The sequence below is a fragment of the Petromyzon marinus genome, chromosome 63, assembly GCF_048934315.1.
Source record: "Petromyzon marinus isolate PM22_M1 ecotype Great Lakes invasive population chromosome 63, UKy_Petmar_22M1.pri1.0, whole genome shotgun sequence".
NCBI lineage: Eukaryota > Metazoa > Chordata > Hyperoartia > Petromyzontiformes > Petromyzontidae > Petromyzon > Petromyzon marinus.
In genome coordinates, this window is record NC_133729.1 from 3043412 (window position 1) to 3066357 (window position 22946).

Below are 22946 nucleotides of genomic sequence, written 5' to 3' on the forward strand. Positions count from 1 at the left end.
CAGTGAGTGGTGGTGGCGAGTGTATTGTGTGTGTTGTGGTGGTGGTGGTGGCGGCGATGGTGGCGGTGTACACAGTGAGTGGTGGCGGTGGTGGTGGCGGCGATGGTGGCGGTGTACACAGTGAGCGGTGGTGGTGGCGGCGATGGTGGCGGTGTACACAGTGAGTGGTGGCGGCGATGGTGGCGGTGTACACAGTGAGCGGTGGTGGTGGCGGCGATGGTGGCGGTGTACACAGTGAGTGGTGGTGGTGGCGAGTGTATTGTGTGTGTTGTGGTGGCGGTGTACACAGTAAGTGGTGGCGGCGATGGTGGCGGTGTACACAGTGACAGTGTACACAGTGAGTGCTGGTGGTGGCGGCGATGGTGGCGGTGTACACAGTGAGTGGCGGTGTACACAGTGAGTGGTGGTGGTGGTGGTGCTGGCGGTGTGGAGTGCCGTGCCTGCAGCGTGGTGGCGGTGCCTCTCTGCCGGGACAGCTCTCTCCCCACCACCCCGAGGATGCCGACCGTGTTGAGGCGCACGCCCTCGTGCTCGCACCGCACGCACGCCTCGCACAGCGCCAGCAGCTGCTGCACCGACATGCACTGCAGAGGCAAAGATCCCCCGTGTAGCCTTTAACAGACCGTTGGGGAAAGTGCCGTTCGCGAGCAGCACCTGCGAAGGCCGCCGCGGCACGCGAGGGGGCGATGCGGCCAGCACCACGCCCGGCTGCCTTTGTCTCCCCCCCCCCCCCAGTGCTGATGTTTACACAACCACACCAGGCACTACAGTTAAGTCCTCGCTAAACGCGCGTTCACGCTATGACGCGATTCTTCTATGAGGAAACACTTTTCGTACATTCTAGATTTGAAGCTTTCGTGACTGCAAGGATCCATACTCTTTGGTTCTATTCGGTAAAGTCACGTAGGTAAAAATAAAATAACAAAAAATCACGACGTTTCGGCCACAACACAAGTGGCCTTCATCAGGTGACGGGACTGGACTGTCCAGAGGACAGCGTTGGAGTGAAGACAGCGACCTCTACTGGACTGTCCAGAGGACAGCGTTGGAGTGAAGACCGCGACCTGGGCTTGCTGTCTTCACTCCAACGCTGTCCTCTGGACTGTCCAGTCCCTTCACCTGATGAAGGCCACTTGTGTTGTGGCCGAAACGTGATTTTTTGTTATTTTATTTTTACCTACGTGACTTTACCGAATAGATACTTTTTGTACAAGGCGGAACGCTCGCCGCCATAATGCGTCGACGGCGACGACTAACTACTTTCCTGAGCTGCGCGGCAGAGCGGTACGGGAGTTCTGGGTACACGCGCGGAACGACACGGTACACGGCGGCGTAGCCCTCATCCCAGTTTTTTGTGCAGACCCTACGCCTTCAACCCCACACCCCCCCCCCCCCGTCCACTAACTCCACCAATCGCCCCTCCGCCACCACTCACTCCCACCCACCCACCCACCACCACAAGCCACCACTTTGTTGTATTTTTATTTTATAATTGTTACATTGCATATCTCCACCTATTCCCCCCCACTCTCTCTCTCTCGAGATCCCTTCGCGTCACCTCCGGTGCATTTTTTGCTGTTTTTCTCACGGGCGGCAAATTGGCCCAGGTAGGTTTCACATGGAGGCCTTTCGCGACCAACAGATCGTGACAACATGAATGTGGCCATTAAACATCGCCGCCGCCACCGCCGCCACCCGACACCTAGATTATGGTTGGCCCAAGTAGACAAAACGACCAAAGTTTACACGGGGGGTTTATTTTTTTATTAATCGCGCAGTTACCTCGGACGAATCCCGTCGGCCGACTGCCACTTGAGAACCCCGGTTTTAGTCACGGCCGGGGCTGGCGAGGCCCGGACTCGAACCCAGGCTTCTCGGCGGTGCCGACTAGGGGTGTCTCCGACCCGGCCATTATGAACCCCCCCACCCAACATCCCCCCCCCCCACCTCACCTGGGGGATGTCCTTGGAGGCCATGACGTGGAGCAGCGCCCTCACCGCTCCAGTGGCCGCCTCCAAAAACTCCGCGGCCTTGGCCAGATCTACAGGTCGCAGAGACAAAGGTTCACCGTGCGGCCTTCAACGGACTGTTGGGGCAAGTGCTGTTAAGCGGAGCACTTTTGAAGCCCGGCATGGCAACACGAGGGAGTGGCCACCGCGACCGACCGCCTTTGTCTCTCCAGTGCTGATTTTTTCACACTGCACCGGGTACAAATTTGTAAGGCCGAGTTGACCTAGGGGAGGGCCCAGGACCAGCTCAGATAATCGTCGCTGGTGTTGGCCGTGAGCGGCATTCGGCCTCGGCTCGCCAAGTTCGTAGCGCGACGCGCTAACCACTGCACCGCCGCTCGTCTCAATGGCACGTGCGCATACAAAGACAAGCAAACAGGCACGCGCAGACACACGCACGACGCTGCCCGTACCCACAGCGGCCACCGCCCCCCCACGCCCTCCCCACCCCCCCCCCCAGGGCCCCCTAGGCCTCACCGCTCGCGCTGAAGAGGAGCGACGCGAGATGGCGCGCCAGCTCCTGCAGAGCAAGCGGCCCCCCCAGCGCCTCCTCGTCCAGCGAGCCCAGCATGTTCTGCAGGCAGGTGAGGGCCCGACACTGGATGCACTGCAGTCTGCACACACAGGGACACGTAGAGACACAAGGACACGTGGAGACACGGGGACATAGGCAGACACGGGCAGCTGAGAGCATGACACTGGATGCACTGCAGCCTGCACACACAGACACAGGGACACGTGGAGTTTCCCCAGTTAATCATGCACAAGGCGCAGCCTGAGTGAGGCCTGGTTGACAGTGCACCTGGTGAAGCCTGAGTGAGGCCTAGTAAATCGTGCACCTGGCGCAGCCTGAGTGAAGCCTGGTTGATCACGCCCATGGCACAGCCTGAGTGAGGCCTAGTTAATAGTGCGACGGACCCCAAGCTGTGTTCCTGCCAAGGCGGCATTGCCATAGATCCCAAGCTGTGTTCCTGCCAAGGCGGCATTGCCACGGACTCCAAGCTGTGTTCCTGCTAAGGCAACATTGCCATGGACTCCAAGCTCTTATCCTGCCAAGGTAACATTGCCACGGACTCCAAGCTCTTATCCTGCCAAGGCAACATTGCCACCGACTCCAAGCTGTGTTCCTGCCAAGGCAACATTGCCACGGACCCCAGGCTGTGTTCCTGCCAAGGCAACATTGCCACGGACCCCAAGCTGTGTTCCTGCCAAGGCAACATTGTGACGGACCCCAAGCTGTGTTCCTGCCAAGGCAACATTGCCACGGACCCCAAGCTATGTTCCTGGAAAACTTCACGGAGATCGTCAAGACGGCCAAGGGTCGTGAATGAAGAGTCCCCTGTGTGGGCTTCAGTGGGGCCGTCTGGTCGGGCAGCAGAGACACGAGAGGCCAAGAAACGACATTCCAGTCGTGGGCTGAGCTCAAGGAGGGCTAGCTCGAGCACCATCCTGCGGCGGGGAAAGGAGGTGGTGCAAGCGGTTCAGCCGAGCCCACAGCAGCCAAGAATCTGCTGTGCTTGTCTGGGGGGGGAGGGGGGGCGCTGTTCAACCCTAGCACATGGGCGAGAAGCCGTGCATGTGTGACGAGTGCGGCAAGACGTTTTCTTGTGCTCGGCCTACAAGTATATTTTTTCTTTTCCGCTTGTGTGTTAATCTGTGTTTACCCCGGATATTTTAGAGATGGCAATTCTCCTGCTGTGTATCCTACTGCTGTCCCTCCCGGCCATATCTAGTGCCACACTCAACTCTACAAACGGCTACCCTCGTTACTTTGCGTCCATACTTGTTGCTCAATTTGCCACAACACCTGCTAATGAAACAGCTCATAGACACTTCTACACTCCATCATTGTATCCTTTTAAACCCTATCTTTGTCCCATTACTTCACCAGCACTCCTTCCAAACATCATTCTGCTCTTAAAAATAACACCATCTGCGAGCTACTGTCATTCGTCCAAGGTTCGCCGCTCTTCATCCTTTCACAGAAAATACTTGTGCAAAGTATTAATTCTACTTTTCTTATTTCTGGGTGGTATTGAACTTCATCCTGGCCCAAATGAAAATAACTCGTATAATTCTGTAGATTTTTCTGGCAGGAAAGTCAACTAAAACTAGAAGTGGCAAATCTTGACCCGGACATTTTTTGCCTAACAGAAACATTTCTCACTCCTGCCGTCAATGACTTGCAGAATGCGATTGACAACTACAACCTTTTTCGGCTTGACCGAGGATCTAAAGGAGGTGGAATTGTCATCTATGTTCGTAATACTATTGCATGTTCACTAGCTCACTCGTTTAAAAAATGTTGCTTTGAAGGTCTGGCTCTCAGAATAACTCTCCCAAATAATCAACAGATATTGGTAGTGTGCTGCTATCGACCGCCTAGTGGGAAGGATGTTGATGCTGCATCTACACTGAGAGAGCTTTTTGGGGGCCTCCCTAAAGGTGAAATAGTTTTAGTGGGTGATCTAAATTAGAATTGGCTAAACCCGCCGGCCGTGGCCACAAATTTTGCAGATGAATTTAATCTGTTTCAATTAATAAATGTCCCCACAAGACCCAACCTAAAAAATCCGGGACAGTCATCTCTGCTTGACGTCCTATTGACAAATGCCCCTCACAATTTCACACTGACTGGTGTTCTGGGTAATAACCTTAGTGGTCACTCCTTCATTTTTGGGGTGAGATCATCAGCCAGACCCAAAGCCCCCCCTAAATTGGTTGAGAAGCACTCTATGAGACAGTTCAGCACTCGGGCATTTACTAATGACGTGCTTCACTCGGATATTGACAAGGTCTGTGATATCCCCAACCTGACTACAGCTTGGGAGACCTTCAGGTACAAGTTTCTCCAAATTCTTAACAAACATGCTCCGTTGGTTAGATTTAAAACTAAAGGCAACCGCCCACCATGGTTTGATCCTTTGATTACAAAGCTCATGAAAACTAGGGACAAGGCTTGGGCATGTGCTCAGAAAAGTAATTTGGTCAATGACTGGCTAGAATACAGGATTTTAAGGAATAGATGTGTCAAAAAAATATGGCATGCAAAAAATGCCTACTTTTCCTCCACTCTCCTGGAATCACATGGAAATGCCAGGATTTTCTGGAAAACTATCAAATGTATCGAAAAGGCATCCAAAACAGACAATCTGCCCGTTGAGCTTAACCAAAATGGGGAATATTTTTCAGATCCCAAAAAAATAGTTGACAATTTTAACCTTCATTTTTCTGAAGCTGGTAATCTTTTTGATAATTTATTGGGAGTCACCCCTGCTCATGCAAATTCCTACACCCCTGTCCAAACATGAAACGAATTTAGTTTCCATCCAATCCACGAAAGTAATGTTCTGAAACAACTGTCCTACCTCAAAAGGTCCTCCTCTACCGGAGCAGATAGTTCTCCCGTCTTTGCTCTAATAACTGTTGGTCACCTAATATACAAACCTATAGCCCATATTTTTAACCTGTCCATCAAAGAAGCATCAGTTCCTCTAGAATGGAAACATTCCTATGTCCGTCCACTTCACAAAGGGGGCCCTAAAGATGATCCAAATAACTACCGATCTATCTCAATTTTGTCCCCGTTGATGAAAATTTTTGAAACATTTTTGACCTACCAAATTAGCAGTTTCCTGTCCACCAACAATCTACTACATCTAAAACAATCTGTGTTCCGAAAAAAATACAGCACCACATCTGCTGCATTAGACTCTCTAAATCACATTTACAGTAGCCTTGATAATAAGCAGTACTGTCCCTGTCTTTTTCTAGACCTGTCCAAGGCTTTTGATACAGTAGACCACAACACCCTGCTTAGTAAACTAAGTAGCCTCGGTTTTCCTGAAAACACAGTAAAATGGTTACAAAATTACCTCTTTTCTCGCACCCAAACTGTATTCACAGATGGTTGGAGGTCAAACAGTGTTAAGATAACAAAAGGGGTTCCACAGGGTTCCATCCTCGGTCCCCCTTTTGTTCTCTCTTTATGTCAATGACTTGGGCACTGACCTGGGTCATTCCAGGGTAAATCTTTTTGCAGAAGATACGATACTGATTACTGCTGGCCGCTCTCCGGATGACGTGATTGCTAAGCTACAGGGTGATTTCAACAAACTACAACATCAGCTAGTTGCTCTTAAACTAGTCCTGAAAACCTCCAAAACCAAGGTGCTATGCTTCTCACCAGGACTAAAGCAGGAAGTTATTTTTCCCCAATTACATTCCTTAAATAATGATCAAATAGAGCAAGCCAAGATCTATAAGTATCTTGGGGTCATCCTGGATTCAAAACTGAATTTTGAAGATCACATTGATTATATTGGCAAAAAGACAAAAATAAAAATTGGTTTTCTGTATCGACACAAGCACTGCCTACCCCCAATGTTCCGTTTGGAATTGATAAAAGCTACCATACTGCCTCTACTTTACTACTGTGACATCGTGTATAAATCAGCCCCAAGTACTGTACTGAAGAAGCCTGATTCCATCTATCACTTGGTCTTAAGATTTACATTTAACTGCCCATATAGGACTCACCACTGTGATCTCTACATTGGGTCAAACTTAACATCTCTTAATGTTCGACGGCTTGTGCACCAGATCTTATTTATTCACGATGTACTTACAAAAAAATCCACAGACGACCTGCTGGATCTCCTCTGTTTCAAAGAACAAATTTGACCTCAGGTCTTCGCTCATTTACCAGCTTCACATTCCCTATTGCCGTACAAAAACTGGAGGAAGGGCCTTTGCTATTGATGCCCCCAGGGTCTGGAATGCTATTGCCAATAAACTGCAACTTGAATCGCTACCAATGAGATCTTCTCTCAAAACTGCTCTAGAGGAGTTGTACACCCCTAGCTGCCACTGCTATTCATTGGCGTAAAATAAAATAAAATGTTTCGCTCCGAATGACGCTGCAAAGTATTACCTGTATTTTGATTTAGCGTGCTGATCTCAAAGGTGCATTGAAAAATTTGATACTCCGACTGATGCTTCTGTTGTTGTGGAGTAACTCATGCAGCCAGCTATGGCTCTAGGATTTGGTGTTACATGTTATTTATGTAGTTTATTGTAAAAATTCGGTCATACTGTTATGTTGCAATTATGGCTTTATTTTTTTATTTCGAAAACGTTTTTTGGTTTGGACATGTTTGTTTTGTTGTAGTACGGAGTTGATGGCCTTAATCTAAGTTTTCTTATGGTTGTTGTTGTTTGACTTGAATCCCACTGGGATTTTTTGAACCCAGTGTTGATGTACGGTGCTTTTTTCAGGAATATTTTGCTGTTATTTTTCATGGATTTTCTGTTTGCACAGTCACAAAGTCACTTTAAGATGTTTTCTGGTTCGTGTTTTTTGTTTTTTTTTGTTTTTTTTGTTTGGTGTGGTTGCACCCGATTCAAAAGCCGAATGGCTCACAGGGCTATACCAAAAAATATATATGTAAAAAAGTGGCGATGTTTGCACACCACACCAGGACCTGGGGGAGGCTCAAGACCGGTTCAGATAATCGCCACTGGTGTTGGCCGTGAGCGGGAATCGAACTTGGGTCCGTTGGTATTGTTGTAATTTTCTAACCTGTGCCTTCTGGATATGTGAAAAAGAGGTTCACAGCTCATCAGATTGCTCCAGTCTAAAAAATATTTTGATTACGATGATTCTGTAGCACAGTGCACCAACCGCCATACTACAGCTCCCCATATACAGACTGTTGGGGCAAGTGCCGTTAGCGAGGCCGGCAATGCACACGCGGGGGTGGGTGGCCAGCATCACGGCCATACATCCCCATGTATCCACGCAGCTTCACTAACCGATGGTGACGCTCACCTGGTGAGGAGCGGCTTCCACACCGGGTTTTTGAGGCAGACGCTCACGCCGCTCTCCTCCGGAAACGCGCTCTTCTCTATCACCTGTGAGTGTTTTCACGCGCACGCACGCACGCACGCAAACGCACGCACGCACGCACGCAAGCACACACACGTACACATGTAAAACCACGTTCGCACGCACCACAAACAAACAAGACAAAGATTCTCCGTACAGACTGAACAGACTGGCGGGGCAAGTGCTGTTCGTGATCACCTATGAAGGCCGGCACGGAACACGGAGGGGGTAGATGGCCAACACCACGCCCGGCCGCTTTGTCTCCCCAGTGGGGATGTTTACTACACACCGCACCGGGCACTCATCTGAGGCCCATAATCGTCACTGGCGCTCGCCATTAGCGGGAATCGAACTCGGGTGGCGGGGTTCGAAAGGTAGCGCGCTACCCGCTGCACTACCGCTCCTCGCACACACACAGGCCCGCACACAAGCCCGCACACGCGGGCCCACACGCCCACACACCCGATACTACGGCATCGAGTCCCAGAAGCCACCCTCCCCCGGCCCCGCCCCCCCCCCCGGTACCAGCCCCCCGCGATCGGCGAGCGCCGTACCCGGCCGACGATGCCGTGCCTCAGCAGCGCGCCGTGGACCTCGGCGGAGAGGCACAGCGGCGAGAGCGGCGCCTCGCCCGTCTCCTCCTCGCCGTCCATGCACGCCGCCTCCTCGCTGCCGTCGTTGCTTCCCGCCTCCTCCCACTCCTCCTCCTCCTCGTCGTCCGGCCCGTCTGGCATCGCGAGACACACACACACACAGCGGATGGAGAGGCGCAAGCGAACCCGCCGTCCCCTCCACCGCGCCCCGCTCGGTGCCGGCGCCAACGCGGGCGGCCGGCGCGGAGCCGAGCCGGCGCTCCCGAAGTCGGCGAGCCGGCGGCGCGCCGAGAGCCTGGGTTCGAATCCGGGTTTCGGCCCGCGGCCCGTGGTTAATGCGGCTTCTCGAATGTGTCGCGGGGGAGTTGATGGACTCAAGAAAACAATTACATTGCCAAAGCGTTTGTTTAAAGGTTGGACTGGCAGGTGCGGAACGTCTCCCAACACGGCAGGGTTTGCGGAGAAATGCGGCGCAAAACCTCCTAGCGAGCGGATCAAGAGGTCTCAGAGGTAGCTGCGATATCAACTTCCACGGCCTGTTCTCCAGCTACGGAGGTCATGCGGCACACACTGCAAGGTTTCTGAACGGGCGCTGCGTCTCGTGACATGACGCCACCAGCCGCCCCCCCCCCCCCACCGCACACCCCCGCAAGGCCGCGCACCATCGCTGCAGCACATGTTGACGAGGATCTCCAGCGCAGTCTGCTGCGCCGACAGCAGCGCCATGGCCTCCACCAGCGCCGCCTCGCTCGGCTGCTCGCACAGGCGCACGCACGCAAAGGCGCGCACACCCACACGCAGACACGCACACAGGGACGCACACGTACACACGCACAAACCGCACACACACAAGAGACGCACGCGCAGGGACACGCGCGCACACAGAGACGCACACGTACACACGCATAGTCACGGACACCGTCAATTGAAGCGACCCGATCGTGCAGGACCTATCATGGCCAAGTTTTGACTCCCAAGGCTATTTGCGGGGCGAATATATTCCCCGTGTTATCGGACGCAGCTTTTGTCCCCCGTACCGAGTTTTCGAGAAACGAATGCGGGTGCACGGAGCGTTGAGAGCGTGTGTGACGAGATCTATTGACGCCGGGCACAAGGCTGAGAAACATCATCATCATCATCATGCGGAGACTGTCAGGGCCCGGCTGAGGCCACCGAGTCACCGTGAGGCCCGGCAGGGCAGGCCACATCGCAATCGGACTCAAGCCTGCAGGTACATTATTTGGCAAACCGATCAGGAACACGGCGAAGGTGTGGAGGTGTGGACGCGGCGCGAGCGGCGGGCGCCAGCGCGAGGGAGGCACCGGCAAGAGGTCGGAGAGGTCATCGCCGCTGCTCGGAGGACTTCCATCCCCGGTGGCCGCGCTCGGCTCGGCCTCCATGTCAGCCTCATCCTCCTCCACCTCCTCGTCCTCCTCACCACCGCCGTTCTCCTCCTTCTGCTCCTCTTCACCACCTCCACCACATCCACCGCCACCTCCACCGGCCTTCCCCTCATCACCTTCGTTCTCCTCGTTGGCCCGGTCCACCACCTCGCCGCAATTCTTCTTCTTTGAGTGTCTCTTCGCTTGCGCCGGTGCCTGTCGGCGGCAATCAGGAGACCCGCGACTCTCAGCAGCACCACTCTCACTCACGAAGGACGCACACGCAGGCGCAGTGGAGACACAGAGACACGCGGCGCAGAGACACAGAGACACACACAGAGACACAGAGACACACGCAGAGACACACGCAGAGACACACGCAGAGACACAGAGACACACGCAGAGACACAGAGACACACGCAGAGACACAGAGACACACGCAGAGACACACGCAGAGACACACGCAGAGACACAGAGACAAACGCAGAGACACACGTAGAGACACACGACACAGAGACACGCGGCACAGAGACACACGGCGCAGAGACACATCGACACACGCAGAGACACACGCAGAGACACACGCAGAGACACACGCAGGCACAGTGGAGACGCAGAGACACGCGGCGCAGAGACAAAGTGGAGACACAGAGGCACAGGGACATGTGCAGACACAAGGACAGAGACACGCACAGGCAGGCGAGAGCACGACGCTGGATGCACTGCAGCCTGCACAGAGACACACGCAGAGACACAGAGACACACGCAGAGACACAGAGACACACGCAGAGACACAGAGACACACGCAGAGACACAGAGACACAAAGACACACGCAGAGACACACGCAGAGACACAGAGACACACGTAGAGCACAAAGACCCCCCCGTGCAGCCTGAACAGACTTTTGGGACAAGTGCCCTTAGCGAGCACCGATGAAGGCCGGCACGGCACACGAGGAAGTGGGAGGCCAGCACCACGCCGGGACGGCTTTGTCTGCTCGGTGACGACGTTTACACAGCTACACCGGGCACTCGTTTGAGGCCGAGTCGACCTAGGCGAGGCCCAGGACCGGTTTCAGATAATCGTCACCGGTGTCGGTAACGCCGTGAGCAGGAATCCAACTGGGGTCGCCGGGTTCGTAGCGCGGCGTAGCGCTCACCGGCTCGCTGGCTCGGCACATTTCCATTCTTCACCTCCCGCCGCGACACGATGACCCGTGTCGCGATTCAGGGGCGCGCGGTCGAGTCACGATTACAACCGTCAACTCCGCGGCTCTCGCGGGAGTGAACGGGGTGCAAGGCGGTCGCAGGTCGCGGGTCGCGCCACTCACTGGGTTGCGAGCGGCGCCGCCGCCGCCGCCGCCGCCATTCGTCCGGCCTTTACGCCGGCGCTCGCCGGCGCCGGACGCTTCGGGGGGCGGCGGTGCCGGCGGGGCCTCCAGGGCAGCGAGCGCCGGGCGCGCGTCCAGCGCCAGCGCGTCGCTCAGCGCGCTCGCAACGGCGCTCAGCGCCTGGGCCAGGCTGGCGCCGGGGATGGCGCTCTTCACGTTCCACAGGAAGCCTGCATCACGGGCGCACGGAGACAAAGAGCCCCCGTGTAGCCTTGAACAGACTGTCGGGGCAAGTGCTGCAAGCGAGTAGCACCTGTGAAGGGTGTGGGTGTGCAGGGAGTGAGTGTGCAGGGAGTGAGTGTGCAGGGAGTGAGTGTGCAGGGAGTGGGTGTGCAGGGAGTGAGTGTGCAGGGTGTGAGAGTGCAGCGAGTGAGTGTGCAGGGAGTGAGTGTGCAGGGTGTGGGTGTGCAGGGTGCGGGCGTGAGTGTGCAGGTGTGCAAGGAGTGAGTGTGCAGGGTGTGAGTGTGCAGGGAGTGTGAGTGTGCAGGGTGTGAGTGTGCAGGGTGCGAGAGTGCAGGGTGCGAGTGTGCAGGGAGTGTGAGCGTGCAGGGTGTGGGTGTGCAGGGTGTGCAGGGTGTGAGTGTGCAGGGTGTGAGCGTGCAGGGTGTGAGTGTGCAGGGAGTGAGTGTGCAGGGAGTGAGTGTGCAGGGTGTGCGTGTGCAGGGAGTGAGTGTGCAGGGTGTGAGTGTGCAGGGAGTGAGTGTGCAGGGTGTGAGTGTGCAGGGTGTGAGTGTGCAGGGTGCGGGTGTGCAGGGTGCGAGTGTGCAGGGTGTGAGTGTGCAGGGTGTGAGTGTGCAGGGTGTGAGTGTGCAGGGTGCGGGCGTGAGTGTGCAGGGTGTGAGTGTGCAGGGTGCGGGTGTGCAGGGTGTGGGTGTGCAGGGTGTGAGTGTGCAGGGTGTGAGTGTGCAGGGTGTGAGTGTGCAGGGTGTGGGTGTGCAGTGTGTGAGTGTGCAGGGTGCGGGCGTGAGTGTGCAGGCGTGCAGGGTGCGAGCGTGCAGAGAGTGTGCGTGCAGGGTGTGCAGGGTGTGTGCAGTCACCCGCTACGAGTGTCCGCAGCAGGCTACGCTGGGCGCCGGCGCTGCCGTTGTCCACGCCAGCAGGAGGCAGCAGCAGCAGCGCCGGCTCCAGCGCGGCGAGCGCCGGCGCCGTGAGGCTGCCCGCCAGGTCCACGTTGTCCTCCGCCACCGTCTGCAGGCACTGAGCTACGGGGGCGGGCGGCGGGGGGAAAGGGCGGTCACTCTCAGCACCACCATCGCCATCAGCACCATCGTCAGCACCACCATAGTCGTCAACAACACCGTCATCAGCACCGCCGCCATCAGCACCACCATATTCATCAGCAGCGCCACCGCCATCAGCAACACCGTTATCAGCACCACCGCCAACAGCACCACTGTCATCAGCACCATCGTCAACACCACCATAGTCATCAGCACCACCGCCATCAGCACCACCATATTCATCAGCAGCGCCACCGCCATCAGCAACACCGTCATCAGCACCACCGCCAACAGCACCACTGTCATCAGCACCATCGTCAACACCACCATAGTCATCAACAACACCGCCATCAGCACCACCATCTTCATCAGCAGCGCCACCGCCATCAGCAACACCGTCATCAGCACCACCGTCGTCATCAGCACCACCATCAGCACCGCCGTCGTCATCAGCAGCACCGTCGTCATCAGCACCACCATCGTCATCAGCACCACCATCAGCACCACCACCATCAGCACCACCACCATCAGCACCACCACCATCAGCACCAACATGGTCATCAGCACCACCACCATCAGCACCACCATCGTCATCAGCACCACCACCATCACAGCACCACCACCATCACAGCACCACCGTCGTCATCAGCACCATCATCATCATCATCAGCACCACCATCGATAATTAACAATAATAATATAATCATTATGATTAACAGAGCATGTTTGATATTGTCGCTATCATTCTTACAACGCAAGGCTATCAAGAAGGAAGGCACTGTTTCACAGACACTGTCCGCAGTAAATTTTGATTTACAGGGGAGCGATGTTGCTACGTCTCCTCCTAATTGAGTAATTTTGCCGTGTTATTTTTCGAATATGCCAAATTTGGACCACGATGGCCTCCTCTTATCGAATGACATCACGGTGATCTATAATCTCCGCTGTGAAGCTGATAGCGAGTGTGTTTTTACGTTCAATACCACGCAACCACTGCAGTATTAACCAGGGCGGCCTGCCGCATTCGAACCGCGGACCTCTGCAACAAGCGGCGAGCACGCTACCACTGGGCCCCCGTCAACACCCAGCGCCATCAGCGGCAGAGCCATCTGATGGCGCTGCTAATCTTTATTTCATGCGGCTGTGAAGAGCAACTATTAGAGACTCAGTTGTGATGTGGCCATTCAATTGTTTTGTCTGAGAGTTGGTGAATTGCTGATCCAGCCAGCCACTCACCCACCCAGCCAGCCACTCACCCAGCCAGCCACTCACCCAGCCAGCCACTCACCCAGCCAGCCACTCACCCAGCCAGCCACTCACCCAGCCAGCCACTAACCCAGCCAGCCACTCACCCAGCCAGCCACTCACCTACCCAGCCACTAACCCAGCCAGCCACTCACCCACCCAGCCACTTGCCCACCCAGCCACTCGCTGGGTGGGCGAGTGGCTGGGTGGGCGAGTGGGGTCACAGGGCTCACACACCAGCCACACAGCCACCCGTGTATATTTGGCGCGCGGTTTGCAGCCGAAGCGCTAATGGTGCCAATACATGGTGCCATCCCCACCACATGGAGATGTGTGTGTGTACGTGTGTGTATGTGTGTACATGTGTGTACGTATGTGTGTATGTGTACGTGTGTGTACATGTGTACATGTGTGTACATGTGTACATGTGTGTACATGTGTGTGTACGTGTGTTTGTGTGTATGTGTGTGTATGTGTGTGTAAGTGTACGTGTACGTGTGTACGTGTGTGTGTGTGTACGTGTGTGTGTGTGTACGTGTGTGTGTACGTGTGTGTGTGTGTGCGCGTGCGTGTGCGTACATGTGTGTGTACGTGTGTGTGTGTGTAGGTGCGTGTGAATGCGACAGTGGAGCGGTTAGCGAGCCACACTACAACAACACCAGCGACAATTATCTGAACCGGTCCAGGGCCACCCCTAGGTCGACTCAGCTTCAAATGAGTACCTGGTGCGATGTGTAAACATCGCCACTAGGGAGACAAAGCGCTCGGACGTGGTTGCTGGTCACCCACCCCCCCACCCCCTTCGTGTGCCGTTCCAGCCTTCAATAGGTGCTACACGCTAACAACACATGCCCGAACAGCCTGTCAAAGGCAATACGGGGGATCTGTGTGTTTGTAGTGTGCGTGTGTGTGTGCGTGTGTGCGTGTGCGCGTGAAGGCAGCACCTGCAGCGATGGCGAGAGGCAGGTGCTGCTGGTGCCGTCTCACAAACTGCAGCAGCGGCGGCAGCAACGCCTCCTTGTTGAACACAGAGACGGCACGAGCGCTGCTCTCGCTGCACGCACCGTGTACCCACGCACACACACAGTGTACACACACACAGTGTACACACACAGTGTACACACACAGTGTACACACACAGCCTACACACACAGTGTACACACACACAGTGTACACACACACAGTGTACACACACACAGTGTACACACACACAGTGTACACACACAGTGTACACACACACAGTGTACACACACACAGTGTACACACACACAGTGTACACACACACAGTGTACACACACACAGTGTACACACACACAGTGTACACACACAGTGTACACACACAGTGTACACACACACAGTGTACACACACACAGTGTACACACACAGTGTACACACACACAGTGTACACACACACAGTGTACACACACAGTGTACACACACAGTGTACACACACACAGCCTACACACACACACAGTGTACACACACAGTGTACACACACAGCGTACACACACACAGTGTACACACACACAGTGTACACACACACAGTGTACACACACAGTGTACACACACACAGCCTACACACACACACAGTGTACACACACACAGTGTACACACACACAGTGTACACACACACAGTGTACACACACAGTGTACACACACAGTGTACACACACAGCCTACACACACACACAGCCTACACACACACACACTGCACGCACCGTGTACCCACGCACACACACAGTGTACACACACACAGTGTACACACACAGTGTACACACACACAGTGTACACACACAGTGTACACACACAGCCTACACACACACACAGTGTACACACACAGTGTACACACACAGTGTACACACACAGTGTACACACACACAGCCTACACACACACACAGTGTACACACACAGTGTACACACACAGTGTACACACACACAGTGTACACACACAGCCTACACACACACAGCCTACACACACACACAGTGTACACACACAGTGTACACACACAGTGTACACACACACACAGTGTACACACACAGCCTACACACACACAGCCTACACACACACACAGTGTACACACACAGTGTACACACACAGCCTACACACACACAGTGTACACACACAGCCTACACACACACACAGCCTACACACACACACACAGTGTACACACACACAGTGTACACACACAGCCTACACACACACACACAGCCTACACACACACACAGTGTACACACACACAGTGTACACACACACAGTGTACACACACAGTGTACACACACAGCCTACACACACACACAGTGTACACACACAGCCTACACACACAGTGTACACACACAGCCTACACACACACAGCCTACACACACACACAGTGTACACACACAGCCTACACACACACACAGTGTACACACACAGCCTACACACACACAGCCTACACACACACACAGTGTACACACACAGCCTACACACACACAGCCTACACACACACACAGTGTACACACACAGTGTACACACACAGCCTACACACACACAGCCTACACACACACACACTGCACGCACCGTGTACCCACACACACACACAGTGTACACACACAGCCTACACACACACACACAGTGTACACACAGCCTACACACACACACATCGTACACACACACACAGTGTACACACACACACACAGTGTACACACACACTACACGCACCGTGTACCCACGCACACACACAGTGTACCCACAGCTCACCGCACGAACCACACACCTCACCGCATGCACCACACCCTCACCGCACGCACCACACCCTCACCGCACGCACCACACCCTCACCGCACGCACCACACCCTCACCGCACGCACCACACCCTCACCGCACGCACCACACCCTCACCGCACGCACCACACCCTCACCGCACGCACCACACCCTCACCGCATGCACCACACCCTCACCACAGGTTGAGCAGGAGGTGGACGGCCTCCACGGCGACGTCTCCGGGCAGTCCGGCGCCACCGCCACCGCCGCTCCTCCCCTTGGGCTGCGCGTCCCCGGCAGAGTCCAGGACGGCGGCACACTGCGGTCGCACGGCAGCGCGCCGGCGGGGAACCAAAAACGTCGGAGGGGATCACCGCAGGTCGACAACGCACCGGCAGAGGTCGTATTACCGGGAGCGACACGGGAGGTCACAGCAGCTACACGTGAGGTCACAGCAGCTACACGGGAGGTCACAGCAGCTACACGGGGGTCACAGCAGCGACACGGGAGGTCACAGCAACTACACGGGAGGTCACAGCAGCGACACGGGAGGTCACAGCAGCAACATGGGAGGTCACAGCAGCTACACGGGGGTCACAGCAGCTACACAGGGGTCACAGCAGCGACACGGGAGGTCACAGCAGCAACACGGGAGGTCACAGCAGCTACACGGGAGGTCACAGCAGCGACACGGGAGGTCACAACAGCTACACGGGAGGTCACAGCAGCTACACGGGAGGTCACAACAGCTACACGGGAGGTCACAGCAGCTACACGGGAGGTCACAGCAGCTACACGGGAGGTCACAGCAGCGACACGGGAGGTCACAACAGCGACACGGGAGGTCACAACAGCTACACGAGAGGTCACAGCAGCTACACGGGAGGTCACAGCAGCGACACGGGAGGTCACAGCAGCTACACGGGAGGTCACAGCAGCGACACGGGAGGTCACAACAGCTACACGGGAGGTCACAGCAGCTACACGGGAGGTCACAGCAGCGACACGGGAGGTCACAGCAGCTACACGGGAGGTCACAGCAGCTACACGGGAGGTCACAGAGGCGACACGGGAGGTCACAGCAGCTACACGGGAGGTCACAGCAGCTACACGGGAGGTCACAGCAGCGACACGGGAGGTCACAGCAGCTACACGGGAGGTCACAGAGGCGACACGGGAGGTCACAGCAGCTACACGGGAGGTCACAGCGGCTACACGGGAGGTCACAGCAGCTACACGGGAGGTCACAGCAGCTACACGGAGGTCACAGCAGTAACACGGGGGTCACAGCAGCTACACGGAGGTCACAGCAGCTACACGGGAGGTCACAGCAGCTACACGGGGGTCACAGCAGCTACACAGGGGTCACATCAGCTACACGGGAGGTCACAGCAGCTACACGGGAGGTCACAGCAGCAACACGGGAGGTCACAGCAGCTACACGGGAGGTCACAGCAGCTACACGGGAGGTCACAGAGGCGACACGGGAGGTCACAGCAGCGACACGGGAGGTCACAGGGCTCACACACAGCACTGGCTGGGGAGCGGAGGGGGTGCCGCGGGTCCTTGCCTCTCTGAGCAGCGCGACGAGCGGCGTCATGATGTCGCTGGCGACCATGTCCTCGCACGCGTCCGGCCCACCCGCCACGCTCATGTTCCTGCTCTCGGCAGGCAACGGCAGACAGAGGGTTCAAATTAGCGGTGGTAGGCATCGCGATGGAGGCACAGCCCCCTCTACGGCCAGGCTGATGCCCACTCGCCGGCCGGTGACAGGTTCCGCCTTGCACCGCCACGTAGGGGCGGCTGCCACCAGGGATATCCCTACCACACTCCAGATGTGCCGCACGGAGAGGCAACGATGACGATGATGTTCGTATTGGGGTAGCGTCGCCGTCACCGCCATCACCTGAGAGCTCCAGCCGCGGTCTCGCGCACGGAGGCCGCGGGGTCGAGCAGCAGCGGTCCCAGGAGGCGCACGGCGCCGCGGCCGAGCAGCGCGGGCACCGTGCGGGCGCCCAGGGCCAGGCGGGAGAGGCTGGCGCATGCACACTCCCGCGCGTCCGCAGAGCCCGACTGCAGCTGTACAAAGACAAAGAATCACCCGCGTAGCCTTTTTAAACGTACCATCTGTGAAGGCCGGCACGGCACACGAGGGGGTGGGTGGCCGGCACCACGCCCGGCCGCCTTTGTCTCCCCAGTGGCGATGTTTACGTATGGCAACAGGTTCTCGTTTGAGGCCGAGTCGGCACAGCGGAGGCCCGTGACCCGTTCAGATAGAATCGTCACTGGTGTTGGCCTCGGGCGGGAATCGAACTCGGGTCGCCGGGTTTGAAGCGCAGCGCATTAACCGCAGCTGTGCGCACACACGCACACTCACACACGCACACTCACGCACTCACACACACGCACTCACACACACACTCACACGCACTCACACACACTCACGCACACTCACACACGCGCACACGCACACTCGCACACGCACCCTCGCACACTCACACACGCACACTCACACACGCACACTCGCACACTCACACACGCACACTCACACACTCACGCGCACACTCACGCGCACACTCACGCACTCACACACACTCACACGCACACTCACGCAATCACACACGCACGCGGGGGGGGGGGGGCACGGGGTAAGGGTGAGGATCAAGCGAGTAGGGGGCAGGGTAAAAAAGTAGTGTATAGCGGTATGCAACATGGTACAAGGTCTGGGGACAGCCTGCGTTAAAGGCTGTCGTGCATGTAGGATCTGTTTTGGAGATGGGGTTTAGAGATGAGGGTCCTTATATGGGATATGATGAATCCTCATTACACCCTCACACCACCGTGCCCCCACGTGCACCTCCACCGTGCCCCCACGCGCACCTCCACCCCGCGCCGCCAGCCTCACCGTCTCCAGCAGAGTCTCGACGGGGCAGATTTCCTCCTCGCACTCCGTCTCCACCTCGGGCTCCGCGCTCAGCCCCGCGGGACCGCAGAGAGGGTGAGGCCGCCTGAAGCGGCGCGGCTGTCGGCTCTTGCCCATGGCGAGCAGGGGATAGGGGGGGTGGTGCTCGGTGGGACAAGCGCAGCAGCAGGCGAGCCACAACACACGCAGCTGCACAACTTGCAGGCGCTCTCAGCCGCAGGCGCGGGGCACCGGTAACACAAACAAGCCGCAAGCTACACCACAACACGTTACAAGCACGTTCGAACAGCAGGTTAACAAGCAGTCGCGTCCACAGTCACAACAAGCACAGTCAAACCACGGCTACAACCACCACAACGACAACAACCACCACCACAGCCACCACCACCACCACAGCCTCGGCTAAAGTGAGGGACCCGAATCTCGTGGCGCGGCGCACGTGGGGGCCGCCATGCGCTGCGCTTGGGTGGCGAATCGATAGCGATTCCGATTCACCGTCCGCGCAAACAGCAGAGAATCGATTCCCATGCGCCACTGCAACTGTGACACGCACGTTGCTGTTAAACAAATAAACCCGAGCCGAGCACTGCAACGGCGCTTTTAGTTTCACGGATTATCGCACGCGGGCGCGGTTACCGTCGCCCGCCGCTGCGCTCGGGGTTTTGTTTCAGAACGAGCCGACGGAATCGATTTCCCTCACCGCGCTCTTCGAAAGTTACCGGAAAATGGAATCGGTGGGGTTAAAGGGCGGCAGCCATCTTACGTGGGGACATCCGCTCTGAACAACGACGGCGAGTTTCCAGTTATAAGTTTTAACTTTCCTGACGGAGCTCACAGACGTTTGAGCGAAACGTCGTCCTTAACGTTGATGTAAACTAAAAAAAATGCTGTTCCCCTTTTGGCGTTGTTTCTCTGGTCTGACACTGGTGAGACTCGGCCATCAGGAAGGATGCTTTTGTCCTCTGGTGTAAGCCAATGCGTAAATATTATCAGAGCATTTCTAGATTTAAAGCTTTCGTGACTGCTAGGATCCATACTCTTTGGTTCTATTGGGTAAAGTCACGTAGGTGAAAATAAAATAACAAAAAATCACGACGTTTCGGCCACAACACAAGCGGCCTTCATCAGGTGAAGGGACGAGACTGTCTGGAGGACAGCGCTGGAGTGGAAGAAGCCACGCTTAGATCACGACCTTTAAGCTGTGTGAGTAGAAAAACACCAAGCGCCTTGACAAAGGAATTAGCATAGAATTTAGCATTGAAATGGCTCATTGAATACTTTAACTTAGCTATTTCAATGAGCCATTTCAATGCTAAATTTTATGCTAATTCCTTTGTCAAGGCGCTTTGTTTTCTTCTCACACAGCTTAAAGGTCGTGATCTAAGCGTGGCTCTTCTCACACAGCTTAAAGGTCGTGATCTAAGCGTGGCTTTTTTTCACTCCAGCGCTGTCCTACCAGACAGTCTCGTCCCTTCACCTGATGAAGGCCGCTTGTGTTGTGGCCGAAACGTCGTGATTTTTTGTTATTTTATTTTCACCTACGTGACTTTACCCAATAGAACTAAAGAGTATTATCAGAGCATGTTTGTTTGCATGTTCACCAAAGGTACTGTGTGTGTAGTTAACACAGGCACGATTCCTTGCAAAAAGTATATTTTTGGTGTTTGAACATCTTTAACACAAATGTAATTTTTTTTCTTTCTCTGAAAGGATAAAAAAACCCATTCTTATTTTTCAGAAATGAATATGCGAGTGCGGAAAACAAAAACATGTTTGGGGTTAAGAGTGGAACCACCCTGTTACAGTACAATACTGTATCGCCAAGTAGGCTTCCCTTACCAACATGGCCGCCTTAGGCGCTCGTCTCTGCGCGCGCCTGCACCACGTGACGGGGGCAGGGGGCGCGCCACGTGGCCGAGCTCCGAGCCCCCCTTCATGCGAGCCCCCAACATGCAAAAGTTGTCAACCCCTTATCAGTGCCCTACTTTATTACAGACCAATTCAGACCTTACTGGTCACCCCGTGCCCCTTAAAAATCTCAACGTTCATCCTACAAAGTCCCATCACAAGGGAGAAACACAACACAAATAGGCAACATTTTTGTTGTCTGCCCGCGTTGAAACGGCTGTTACGCCGTATGGACCTGAAAACTCAATTTCCCTGTGCAATAATAAGTGGTTGTTGCACCGTATGTGGGTTGACACGGTGTGCGGATGCAGGAACCCCCCCTAGACTCACACGGGGCTGTGGTTCATAGAGAGAGAGATTGTCGTGTGAGTGTTTTCAGTGTCGGGCTGAAGTGCACGTGGCACGTGGATTAGAGAAGGGACACAGCCGGGCACGGTTTGTCCACTAGGGGGCGTCGCACCAAGCAGATGGAGATGAGAAATTCTATTCTTGGTTCATTCGTAAAAAAAATCACGTAAATCGAAAATAAAAATAATAGCATTTAATTAAAATTCAATGTAAAAGCAAAAAAACCCACGTTTTTCGATCGCAACACAAGCGGTCTTCATCAGGCGGATGAAGACCATAATGAGAAATTATGTTTCTAATCAAAAATTTATTTTATTTTTCTATCTACGTGGCTTTACCGAAAGACCCATAGAATATTTATTCCTGCAGTCACGAAAGCTTTAAGTCAAAATTATGTTTCTAATTAAAAAAAATACTCTTCTATAAATTGTTTTGTTGTGTTTAAAACAATTAAAATATAATGATGGCTTTCAACGTGAATTGCCTGATGAAGATAACATTTTAAGGCGTTTATATTCGGAACCGCGACTGCAACGCCGCGGTCTTGATTTGTGCCTCGTGGAGGTCTCGGGGTGGCTGTGAAGGCGTCCTCCCAGTGAGTGATTCCACTTGTTTACGTTGCGATTGGCAGCTCAGCAGACTACCTGCTGGATCTCCTCTCTGTTTCAAAGAACAAATTTGACCTCGGGTCTTCGCTCATTTACCGGCTTCACATTCCCTATTGCCGTACAGAAACTGGAGGAAGGGCCTTTGCTATTGATGCCCCTAGGGTCTGGAATGCTATTGCCAATAAACTGCAACTTGAATCGCTACCAATGAGATCTTCTCTCAAAACTGCTCTTGAGGAGTTGTACACACCTAGCTGCCACTGCTATTCATTGGCGTAAAATAAAATAAAATGTTTCGTTCCGGATGACGCAGCAAAGTATTATCTGTATTTTCATTTAGCGTGCTGATCTTAAAGGTGCATTGAAAAATGTGATACTCCAACCGATGCTTGTGTTTTTGCGGAGTAACTCATGCAGCCAGCTATGGCTCTAAGGTTTGGTGTTACATGTTATTTATGTAGTTTATTGTAAAAATTCGGTCACAGTCCCTGTGATCACTGTTACGTTGCAATTGTCTTTATTTTTTGATTTCGAAAACGTTTTTTGGTTTGGACATGTTTGTTTTGTTGTAGTACGGAGTTAGACTGATGGCCTTAATCTAAGTTGTCTTGTGGTTGTTGTTGTTTGACTTGCATCCCACTGGGATTTTTTGCACACAGCGTTGGTGTACGGTGCTTTTTTAAGGAATATTT

The 22946-nt window shown here is 54.6% G+C and overlaps 1 protein-coding gene across 1 annotated transcript in view; it reads right to left on the bottom strand.

Annotated features, from left to right (window-relative positions):
• Positions 1 to 20548, bottom strand: part of HEATR3 (HEAT repeat containing 3) — a 23085-nt gene extending 2537 nt beyond the window's left edge. The window contains exons 1-14 of the mRNA XM_032977464.2: positions 19373 to 20548; positions 18374 to 18546; positions 18038 to 18125; positions 16665 to 16786; positions 14672 to 14781; positions 12300 to 12464; positions 11203 to 11432; positions 9812 to 10087; positions 9152 to 9242; positions 8451 to 8623; positions 7840 to 7922; positions 2487 to 2623; positions 1953 to 2041; positions 441 to 584 (exon numbers count right to left, since the gene is read on the bottom strand). Coding sequence (XP_032833355.1) covers positions 441 to 584; positions 1953 to 2041; positions 2487 to 2623; positions 7840 to 7922; positions 8451 to 8623; positions 9152 to 9242; positions 9812 to 10087; positions 11203 to 11432; positions 12300 to 12464; positions 14672 to 14781; positions 16665 to 16786; positions 18038 to 18125; positions 18374 to 18546; positions 19373 to 19507 — 2016 coding nt within the window. The 5' untranslated portion in view covers positions 19508 to 20548. The remainder of the gene's footprint in view (positions 1 to 440; positions 585 to 1952; positions 2042 to 2486; positions 2624 to 7839; positions 7923 to 8450; positions 8624 to 9151; positions 9243 to 9811; positions 10088 to 11202; positions 11433 to 12299; positions 12465 to 14671; positions 14782 to 16664; positions 16787 to 18037; positions 18126 to 18373; positions 18547 to 19372) is intronic.
• Between the last annotated feature and the right edge of the window lie 2398 nt (positions 20549 to 22946).